This window comes from Gallinula chloropus (genome assembly GCF_964237585.1).
Source record: "Gallinula chloropus genome assembly, chromosome: 14".
Taxonomy (NCBI): domain Eukaryota; kingdom Metazoa; phylum Chordata; class Aves; order Gruiformes; family Rallidae; genus Gallinula; species Gallinula chloropus.
Genome location: NC_140099.1, coordinates 12,249,573 through 12,261,114, shown reverse-complemented (window position 1 = coordinate 12,261,114; position 11,542 = coordinate 12,249,573). Strand labels below are relative to the sequence as shown.

The 11,542-nt window shown below is 40.5% G+C and overlaps 1 protein-coding gene across 1 annotated transcript; it reads left to right on the top strand.

The window, feature by feature from the left end:
- Positions 1–9,862: 9,862 nt before the first annotated feature.
- Positions 9,863–11,002, top strand: BDKRB2 (bradykinin receptor B2; the record flags this gene model as incomplete). The annotated part of the gene is made up of 1 exon (XM_084270473.1): positions 9,863–11,002. The coding sequence occupies one exon, from the start codon at positions 9,863–9,865 to the stop codon at positions 11,000–11,002; it is 1,140 nt and encodes a 379-aa protein (XP_084126599.1).
- Positions 11,003–11,542: the final 540 nt, after the last annotated feature.

The following is an 11,542-nucleotide window of genomic DNA, read 5'->3' as shown; positions in this document are numbered from 1 at the left end:
TGACACCAGACCCCTGTAATGGATATTAAGTGGGTCTCAAAACATTAGCACATTAAGCTCTTTAAATTTTGCAATGGTGATCAAGTACAGCAATACCTTGTCACACCACAGAGAAGTCCTGTGGTGTCTGCAGTGCAGAGGAGGAGATAAATCCTCCTTTGACCCTACTTCAACGTGGTAAATCTACGTCATATCATAAAACTCAGAATTTTATAGTCTCTCATTTGTCCTCATGTTGCAGTTAAACTGTGTGAATTTTGATCATTCAGCTCTGCAGACAGACACCATGAGTGATGCAGGAGCGTTAAGGGAGACAAAAGATTTCAGCCCTGGGACAAGACAAGGCTGAGGCTTTCCCAGCAGCCACAGCCACCTGACAGGGAGCCCCATGTTGTTCCTGGTGCCAAAATGTGTTGCTCTCATTCCAAGCAGAACTTTTGCCCTGTACAAATGTGCAGTTAGGCTCAATCCATCCATCATTATTTGCAAGCCAGTGAAACTGGAGAGATAATATAAAGCTAGGCAGTAAGCCAGATAGTTACAGGAATGTTATGTTAGTAGGAGATCATTTTCTCAGCAACAAATACAAAGTGGAGATAAGATCCTGCAAAGATGAAAAATGTGTGCTTTGAGAGTCTAAGCAAACTAGACTAAGCTTGGGTTTTTCATCTGCACTACAAACTGAATGTATTGTCCCTCTTGACTTACTTCTACCTAGCAAAAATCAGGACCCCAGACAGCACTGTATTCATCAGGCACATTTTCCTTCCCCTCCACCTGTGTGATATGCCAAATTTACAAGGGCCCCTGACTCCATCTGCCCTCTTCATGTCTCCTTTTTCCTCAGCATCTCTTCTGTCTGTGCCTTTGAGAAAAGGAGCCACTTAGACTGGAAGCTGGGCTAAGTGTTAATCTTCAAACAGTGCACTGGGGGATGTATCCTGCCATGGCATTATTTAAAATGCCTGCCAAGTGAAGTAGCAGGTTTCCTGCTTATGTTAGTGCTGTAAGCTAGTGCTTGCCCTCAAAGGCACCAAAGCACTTGAGAAAAGGAAAGGAAAAGCTTGATGCCAACTGCAAAATTTGGCCCTTTACACCTCACATGGTTTAATCCATCATGTGGCTAGAACAACCACACAGCCCTTTGCACACTCCCCTTCCTTCCCCAGTGGGATGGGGGAAAGAATTGGAAAGAAAAAGGTAAAACTTGTAGGTTGAGATGCAGACAGTAAAGGAAGATGATGATGGTGATAACAATAATAACAGAATATAGAAAAGAAGGGATGCATAGCACAATTGTTCACTACCAGGGACCTGTGTGTTACGGGCAGGTGCTCACTTTATTCCTGAGTCCCCTGGTCAACTCCCCCAATTATATGTTGAACATGACATCTTGTTGTATGGAATATCCCAGCTGTCCTGGCTGTGTCCCCTCCCACTTTCTTGGCTGCCCCCTGCTTTATTGTTGATCGGCCAGTATGAGAAGAGGAAAAGTCCTTAACCATTTAGCAACAACTAAAAGTATTAGTGTGTTATGAACATTACCCTCAACCCAGAACACAGCACTATACCAACTGTAAGAAAATTAATTCTGTTCCAGCAAAAAACCTTTACATTACAAAAAATTGAATACAAAACATCATTTTGGACCAAATATGAAGATTATATAAACAAAACTCAAAGGATAAGAAGTCAGATATGGCAGGAGGTGGACCCTAAGCTCAACAATACACTCAGAGCTTTCTGAAAGTAAATGCTGTCAACAAAGCCAAGACACCAGTGCGCAGAACTAGTCTGGCCCAATATCAAATACATGTGAAAACACAGGGCTCTGAGACACAGTGTGATAAATATATGTATATATATAGGCATGAGAGGGCTTACCCTGTCTCTCAAAGAGCAGACATGATCTGTTTTAATAGAGAAATTCCCAGGAGACTCTTTTCCTTATCTGCCTTTGTTATAATTCTGTATTCCATCTTACAGCTAGACTGTTCTACTTTATAGTCTCTATAATGCTGTTGTTTTGATCCTGGACCAGCATTTAATATTAAAAGTGATTATTTCTCAGTTCAGATTAAGTGGAACTATTGTACTAAACCTGCTCTTTCAGAACAGCAGCAATATCAAGCTTTGCTGATAATCACATCATTTGGGGGTGCATTGTTAGTAGAAAAGTTTTGAAAATACGGACAGCATCAGAGGTAAACATGGACTAGGACTCAGTCACCATCACTAAATCTGGACTAACTGAATACAGTGTTCATAATGGCACTGGCATGCTTCCATATACAAATAACCTTCATTCAGTACTTCTCTCCGAAGAAGTTCATATTTTCCTCCTACCAGCTCTCACAGCAGTTCAGCTGTTCAGTTCTTCACCATCTCAGTTATAATTATTTTACACATAGATAACACCTTTTTTCAGAATCATCACAGTTTTACTGAATAGGATATATAAACAGCATTGAAAGATAACACCCTTTATCTTTGGGGATAAAAAGTATGGGACTTTTTTAGAAAAAGTACAACACTGGAAAGTCTAAAGTGAGCATTTTCAAGATTTCTACCTTCAAAAAAATATGCTACTATAATAGTGAGTAACTTGAATTCATATGGTGGTCTTGGTCATGTGTTTTGCGAAGTGCTTCATTGCACTTGATTAGGCTTATGCTTTTCCACATCTTTCTTTAGTTGATTGCAATAGACAGCACTGGAATTGAGTGGTTTCACCTCCCACCCCAGGGGGAAGAATGAAAAGCTTCTTCTCGCCTCAGACTCATTATTGAAATAACTATAACAGAACAACTTTTTTTTTTTTTTCCATTTTCCTAACATAATTGATGTTAATTCCCTTAATGATAAGTGCAGAGCCATGGCTGTCATTCAGTGCTGTGCTCCAAGTTTACACACAAAGGATGTCTAAAAAATTCCACTTTTGAGAGGTCTCTCCTCTGTATCTTATCTTTATTGGCTTGATTTTCTGACTTAATTTGCATTTAAAATACCTTTTTCTTTTGCAAGGTTATTTTTGTCCCAGTCAAGTTCCTCCGCCTGGTTCAACATGAAACCTCATGAACTGCAAGGGCAGCCCCAGGGTGGAAAGGGACAGTGGAGGGTGAATGACAAAAAGGAAATATTTAAGCTAACACTGCCAAAAAAGGTGCCCACTGATCTGCAGCCTCAAATGTGCTAAAGATTTCATTAAATTAAAAATTAAATTCATGGGGTCAGTAAAAGCAGAACACTTAGGAATGTTCTAACAAAAGTCTCTTCAGAAAAGCAGGATTAAAAAGACACTGTGAGTAATTTAACAGAGCCTGTTTGAGAGATGCCACCAGAGCCACAAAATGTTAACTGTTAAGGCCAAAGAAAGGGGTACAAGTGGTCCCTCTGGGCTTGAATTAGATGGAAACAAAGAGACTCAGTGCTCTGGAGGTAGGTAACAAAGATGCATTTTTGCAGTAGTAAAGGTTGAAAGAAGCACAGGTAGAAATAGAAGGTTGGAAAATAAGACTTACAGGGAAGGTCTCTATTTTTGTTGATGCAGAAGATGACCTCAGTCTTCCAACACTCCTTTGGGTTTGTGCTGAGCGATGCTTCTGCTGTCTTATCACGCGTGCTTCAGGCCTGCTAGACCTATAGGTGTAGAGCTAAAGGAGAAAATATGCATTGAGTTAGCTTCATTATAACTTCTTACTAAATAAACCCCTTCTTTTTCCTTGCAAACAGACATCATCCTGGTACCAGATCCTCCAAAGCTGTTAAAAAAAACTACCTCTCCTTGGACAGCAAATACCTGTCAGTCACAAATGAGGCAGTTCAGGGGATGATCTGCAGCCTCTTAACAACTTCTTGAGTCAATCAGGTTTAGACTCCAAGTACCTGAGAAAGCAGAAGCCATACTCACATAGTCAGCAGGACACAGGCTTCCTTGCACGCACTGCGCTGCGGAGGACTGCCCTTACCTAGGGCAGCTTTTAAACTCCTGCTGTTCCTCATTTCAGTCACAGCACATCTGTCAGGCAGATACCTTTTTTCTTCTTAATGGCTCTGACAGCTCCTCTGCTGCATCTACTTTAGCTTTTACACTAGCATGAAGAAGCAAGGCTGCCAGACTAATAGGCACCACCAGGGGACCAAGCTGGGCTCAGAGATGTTCAGGAGGGCAAATATACACAAAAATGCACAGCATCAAAGCAGGCTTAGCTTTGCACATGAACAGAGATTTAGAGGAGAGGCTATGCCAGGTCTTGGGTGTTTTTCTATTTCCTTTTGTAACTGCCCACTCTAAAAACACACCTTGTCAGAAATGAGCCAGTGCTCCTCCCATCTTTTCCACTCCTCTGTGTCATCAACAGCCACCTGTATATGGAGCTGTATGGCCAGCCAAATATATGCATCTGAAAACAGTTTTGGCCACTGCTGGCACTTGAAACAAACCAGATAATTATAACATGCTGTTAAGGATGCTACAGACTGGGTGTCATATCTAGCCTTCACAAGGCCCATCCCTTATTAAGAAATACCTGAAATAAATGGAAAATTAGGCTGCTCTCTGGACAAATTTCAGCATGAGCAATCATATATATCATAGAAACCCTTCACTTGAAACAAAAGATTAGTGGGACCTTCGGCCTGCAGTCTTTCTTCATTGCAGATTAGACTAGACAGGTTAACATCATGACCAAATACCTACACTTTTTAATATTCTGCTATTTGCTCCAGTAAGCCATGTTATAGAAGTTAATACCATAATAGCCTGAACATTTATCTGTTACAGACTCCACCTCTTGCTCTTGAGGGTTAGATTAGCAAGGTGGTTATGACAATCTCAGTATACTCTAATTATAATTTTCACACTTTGTTTCTGCAAAACACGTAACAGCAAAGTCACAACAGCTTTAATATATCCATTACAAAGTCTCTCTCTTGCTCCCATTGAGTATATTATTAGCATTAAATTGCAATAATCTCAATATTTATTACACATTTCTAGCCTTGTCCTTGCAAAACACATAATCAAGACCACCATATGAATTTAAGTTAATCACTATTATAGTAGCATGCAAGCAAATATTTAGCATACCTGGGGCAATGATAGCACTAGTGGAGGAGATTCATGGGTCCAGTAGCTGTATGGCTTCATCCAGATCCAAAACACATAGTGAAAAATGTGAGCTCTGACTTTTTTCTCCCTGCACTTGCATTCCTTAGCTCACAGCTATTGATCCTTAAAGGACTTCTTGTCCCACTTCAACATACCCCTCTTCTTTTCTTTCAAGAGCATCCATATGTCCCATCATGTACAGCTGAGCTGTATGACATACCACACTCCCAGACTCAGGGTGTTATGCTTGGCTTGCTGATAATCTCACACCTGACTTCTGACCTGTTCTCCCTAGTACAGTACATACAGGCCAGTCTTTGATCAGCAGGACATCCCACAAGGTTACCAAGCAATTCCAAGGGGCTTTATTGCCCGTACCCAGCCCTGAGAGCTGTCAGGCCATGGCCTGGTGACCACCACCTTTTTAGGGTCACTCTCCTCTTGCCTGTAAACATAAACCAATGGCTCAGTAGCTACAGTTGATTAATCTCTTCTTCCCAGTCCCCTTGCAAGGGTTCTTCATTTGCAGCATTGGTAGGATCCCACTATTGCTCAACATGTCCCTGTATCAGCTGACCCCAGACCCCTCCTCCCTTGGTCAGAGCAGTGTCTGTAAGAGACATGGGTCTGGCTGCCACCAGCACAGGGCAGGTCACGGCTGCCTCTCACACAGGGCACACTACAGCCCACCACCACTGAAACCTTGCCAGTTGTGCCCAATGCTCCTAGCAAAATATATTCTGGAACATGACACAGTGACCGACCATATTTTTAGTGATTGTCATGGAGGAGGTAACTAATAGCAGGATGTGAACTCCAGCAGGGACAAATTCAGCCCCCACAAGGAGTCCCTCATGCTCAGTAATGACAGATTCCTTCAGCTCAGCAGTGTTTAAATCAAACCTGACAGATAAAATCTTTTGGAGGGTCCTAGCTAAGATATTAGGCCTGTCTTACATCACTCAAAAAGCATTTGTTGAGACTGTGTGAAGGGGTCCCATTTATTTTCACGGAATTGTGATAAGCTAATGGCAAATAGACATCACTCTCTTTTCTAAATTGTGGCTGTAAATCATAATTTATTCAGTACACACACACTTTAAATGAGTTTCCTGTGCTATTGAGAATAGCACCAAGCACATCAGGGTTTGTAAATTGATCATTAGTTCATATTACCTTCGTCTCTTCCAGATTTCTACCAGTGTTTTATGGAAGGGCTTGCACTAAGGACCAAGAAGGCAGGTCACCCAGAAGCCCCATATCATGGACATGGTTACATCCTAACAAACCTCTGCATACTGTTCCTAGATGACAGTAATGTGATACAAATTATTTATTTTAAAGCATTCTAGGACTTTCCCTTCTAAAAGAAAAAAATCTAAAAAATATTTATCATAGGAAAAGTATCATAAATTAGTAGGAAGATTGTTAGCTGTTATTTGATGTAAATTAATTGCTATTTTATTGTATTTCTATTAGTCATATAAGGGAAAGGCTAGAAATTGCCAACATAGCCTTTATGACCACTCTCTGAATTATTAATGAACATCTTATTAAATATACATCCAACCTCGAAGCATAAATTAATGCACTCACAATTCCTTCTGCTGTTTCACAGCCTGCTACTGGCAGAAGAAACCACTTCTGCTAATAGCATCACCTAACAGAACTCTGTTCTCAGATGACTTTTTGTTGATCATCCATTAGTATTTCACTTCCTATGTGTTTTCACAGTATAAAGTGCCAGTATAAACAGAAAGGGAGACTTGAAACTGCTGTTTGCAATTTGTAAGTGGCATCTCTCACAGCCACAAAAGATGGGCTTGAACGTATTCAAGCGTTGATGAATACCAACACCTTGATGCCAGGCAAGGGATATTAAGTATAATTAAGTATATATAGGGACATTAAGTACAGAAAAGTGTGGCTATCTGAGGCTTTATTTAAGAACTCACAACATCAAAGATATCAAAACTATCAAGATAAAAATGAGTTGCAGTCACCTGGGGACATTGGAGTTAACATAAAATGTTTCAATAAACATGTCAAAATAAAGAGGATAATGGAAGAAAGTCTAGGCCTGTTACCAAAAGGAAAAGGGAACCAGTAACTCAGAGAATGATGGAAAGTTCAATGATGTCTCTGTGTTAGTCCTCTCAGATATGAAAACTGTGATCTCATATTGAAGATGATTAATTTGAATTATTAGATTTATGTGAATCAGGAAAAAGCATATGAAAGAAGATATGGAGCCATGCAAAGTATCAGAGACATATACAAATCACACCTGTTTTTTGTCCGTGAAATCAAGGAGAATGGGAACATTGTAGAAACTCAGAGAAGGCAAAACACAATGCTTGTCTTTAAAAGGGACAGATAGCAAGACCCAGTGATTTAAAAACTTATCAGTCACATTTAAATACCTGGAAAACATGATAGGAAAACATTAAATAATCAGTATTTCCACATATGGAGGATAATAAGAAATAACAAAGTGATAAAGAACTGCCAGTATGAATTTGTCAAGAAAAAAGTTGTGGCAGACTAATCCAACCTGGCCTAATGGATAAAGCAGGAGCAATAGATCAGGCATATTTGGGTTTCAGTGAGACTTCTCATATGGTTCTACAATCCACTGTGCTGAAATCTAAACAAAGTGGCAGAAAAACACACTATAGGTGCAGGTGTTCTGCCTTACCTCAAAGCACTCAAAAAGTAAGATTTCTAACCAAAGCATTTACATCCCACTGTAGTTGCTTGCACCTGGAAGATGAAAAGAGAGCACAAATCAGAATATTGTCAGTGTTGCATAGCGTGCCTTGTGGAATGTATTTGCTTTCAGTATAGAACAACTAAATCCACATCCACTAGACCTAAAAGCTCCAGATAACTAGGGTCACCAAAAGCATAGGTCACTGGGTGGGTGTCTGCAACATGTAATGCTGTGCAATAAGCCCACTCTCCAAATGCTGGTTGAAAACATTCAGAAACCAAAAGGATAAGGGTGTTTCAACATTGAGGTTGTTCTAACAGTGACAAAGTTAATGAAGAGGATGGAGATATATTCCTGCAGTTAGTTAGTTTTGGGTTTGAAAAGTTGATATTTTGAGAGGATGAACTTGGAGAATGAGAATATTTATATGGTTAGCCAGTTTATACAAATCCTGTCCTTCAGTCAAGTTATGAAGGACTGGAAACATGCATTGTAGATATTTTGTGTTCTGCCATTTGGCCATTTTTAAGTCATCTTGTCTTTTGGGTGTCCCAGTCCCACTTCCCCCAAGTTGACTTGCCCTGTCAGGCACCCTTTTTTAAATATTACATTACAGAGATAGTTTCCTTTGTTGTTGCCTTTACTGTACTTGGTAAAATCTGGTCTTCATCTTTGGTCAAGCAGTACAATTCTTAATTAAAAATAAGTCCAAAAAATACCACTCCCGTTTTTCAGTAATTCTGCATCCAACAGCCAAATGTCTCTACATGTGTTGAGCACTGACACTTACCAACCAATGAATCCATTAACCAGAGTACAAATGAGAACCCCATCCTTTCAGGAATTACAAATACGCCCCTTTTTTACTGCCAAGTTATCAGCTGAATCAGACAAATATCTTAATTAAAAATACATCTGAAAAGGTTCCAACCCAACCATAATATAAACAGTGGTATTTTAAAGACCTGGAAAACAACAAACAGTATTTCTGGCACTCACTCCAGAGAATTATATATACCGACCTGGGAAGCTGGTCTTGTATTTGAGTAATACCTCAGCATTCATTATCTCAAGAGCACAACAATAAAAGCCACAGTTAACATTTTAACATCACTGAGTGGCTGCTGAACACTGAAGTTCTGTTTGGTTTTTGTAACGTTTAAGCATATGTCTGACATTTATGCTTGTAAAGAGCTCCTCATAAGACCCCAAGCTGTTCTGACCCACAGAATATTTACAGTACAGCACCTGGTTTCCTGGCTGGGCTCTTACACCCAAATTGGCTCACTGCAGCCTGACTGCAGGCAGGTCTTTCCATACATGATGGCCACCATCTTTGCCGAATCGCCAACCCACCCACTGTGGACCTGTTAAAACTGCATTATCTTACAAAGGTCCAACCATTTATCTCTTGTGTGACTTGTTTGCAGAAAGAGCTTGTAACACAGAGACAGAAATAGACAGGTGATAGCCGTGAGAAGTCATGAAAGCCTCACTGCTTGCAAACACTGAGCCCTGCTCCTCAGCAAAATTTCTCAGTGCAAACTAGAGCCACAAACTAAATGTCTGCTGTGACAGTCATAACATTTGGGGAAAAATATGGTGGTGTGTGGGGAGGAAGGACCCCTGAAATCCACTCAGTTTTTGCTTTATAGGAAAGGGCGTGAAATACTGGGGGACACACCACAGGATTAGCAGCTTAACATTCAGTAGCACAAGACTAGAAGCAGCTTGCTTCTAGTGAATAAAGGCTGGTAAATGTTCTTTTCCATTAACCTGTTGGTTACAATGCCTGCTGTTGCTTTATTCCCTTTGTTTTACCTGTTGAAAATTTGTCCATGTAGTCTATAGGAGTTTAGTAAGTGAAACTCTGCAAGTATGCAGGATGTCTACGAGAAAGCAAACCAGAGGTTGTAATCCTGTTCAAAGATACACTTTTTGGGACAGTAAGAAAAGCAGCTTTTCCTATTGTGTCTTTTGAGGCAGTGGGCTACACATAGTAATCTTATGTCATCTTTTTTTTTTCCCTCTGCACAGAAATGGTTTCCATCACGATTGAAAATGTCACACAATTTTATAACATCGTGGCTACCCAGGAGCTCACAGTTGGTCTGGCAAATTTCCACAACAATTCAGGAGTGAATCAGACGGATCAATGCATTAATTCAGACATGTGGAACTGGCTACTGAGTTTTCAGCCTTTATTCCTCTGGTTGATATTTATTCTGGGAACAATAGAAAATTCCTTTGTCCTCATCATCCTGTGTTTCCACAAGAGTCGTTGCACAGTGGCTGAAATTTACCTAGCAAATATGGCTCTTGCTGACCTATTGCTAGTCAGCGTTTTACCTTTCTGGGCCATTAATATTTCTAACGAGTTTAAATGGCCTTTTGGCTTGTTCCTCTGTAAAGCTGTCAACGTAATGAGTTACATGAACTTTTATTCTAGCATTTATTTCCTGACACTAGTAAGCATCGACCGCTACCTGGCTTTGGTGAAAACCATGTCTCTTGGACGGATGCGAAGAACTGTCTGTGCCAAATGGAACAGCTTTATAGTCTGGATGTGTGCTTTGCTCATATGTTCCCCTACAGTGGTGTTCCGAAACGTACGGTATTATGAAGAATACAACATCACAGCCTGTGGGCTTGATTACCCATCCAGCTACTGGGAGCCTGTAAACAACTGCTTGCTGAATATCGTGGGCTTTTTGATCCCACTCTGTGTAATCACCTACTGCACTATGCAAATCATCAAAGCCTTACGAAGTAATGAGCTACAAAAAATGAAGGTAGTCCAGACAGAGAGGAGAGCCACCATGCTAGTCCTTTCTGTGCTCTTGCTGTTCATCATTTGCTGGCTTCCATTCCAGATCAGCACGTTCATCGAGACAATCCGTTACTTCTCCCCTGGTTACAAATGCCTGGAAGCAATCAATGACATATTGACCCAGCTAGGTACATACTGTGCCTTTAGCAACAGCTGCCTGAACCCAGTCCTGTATGTAATTGTTGGGAAGCACTTCCAGAAGAAGGTAGTGGAAGTCTACAAGGACTTGGTCCCAAGGAGGTGCCGAAAATCACAGACTGTGCAGATGGAAAACTCCCTGGACACTTTAAGAACTTCTATTTCAAGTGAATACCCAAGAAAGAAGTCTGTTCTCCCATTGCCACGATAGCACAATTTGGTCATCACAGGAAAAAAGCCTCTAACTTTTACATCTCCACTAATATGCATCTGCTACTAGTCCACAGAAGAACCGTGTGGTGGTATTCATCACTTGTGGGAAACCAATAGCTTGATGTTAATGGGAACTCCATACAGAGACCTGCTTCTAATGTTCTTGGACATCTTTCATGATTGAATCTTTTTGTAGCATACTTACACTTTCACAGTTGAATAATATTTAATGCATGCATCATATGAAGTGTTTGCATTTCTGATGTGTACATACATGTGCATACAGTTCAGAAGCTATTACCAGGATTGTGCAACTACTTATGGTACCAATATAGTTTGTTGGACTAGATTATTGATAGAAGGGGCTTGTATTTGAGGAAGTTCTAGGAAATGAATCCTGTGGGACTGTTATTCAAATGGAATTTTTGGTGTGGCCATCTTCTGGGCTTTTACTTTCAATGTTCAGTCATCCAAAACTATTTTGATTATTTGATTGCAACTGCTCTGCCCCTGCTAGTCACAGGCTTACATCAGCTTG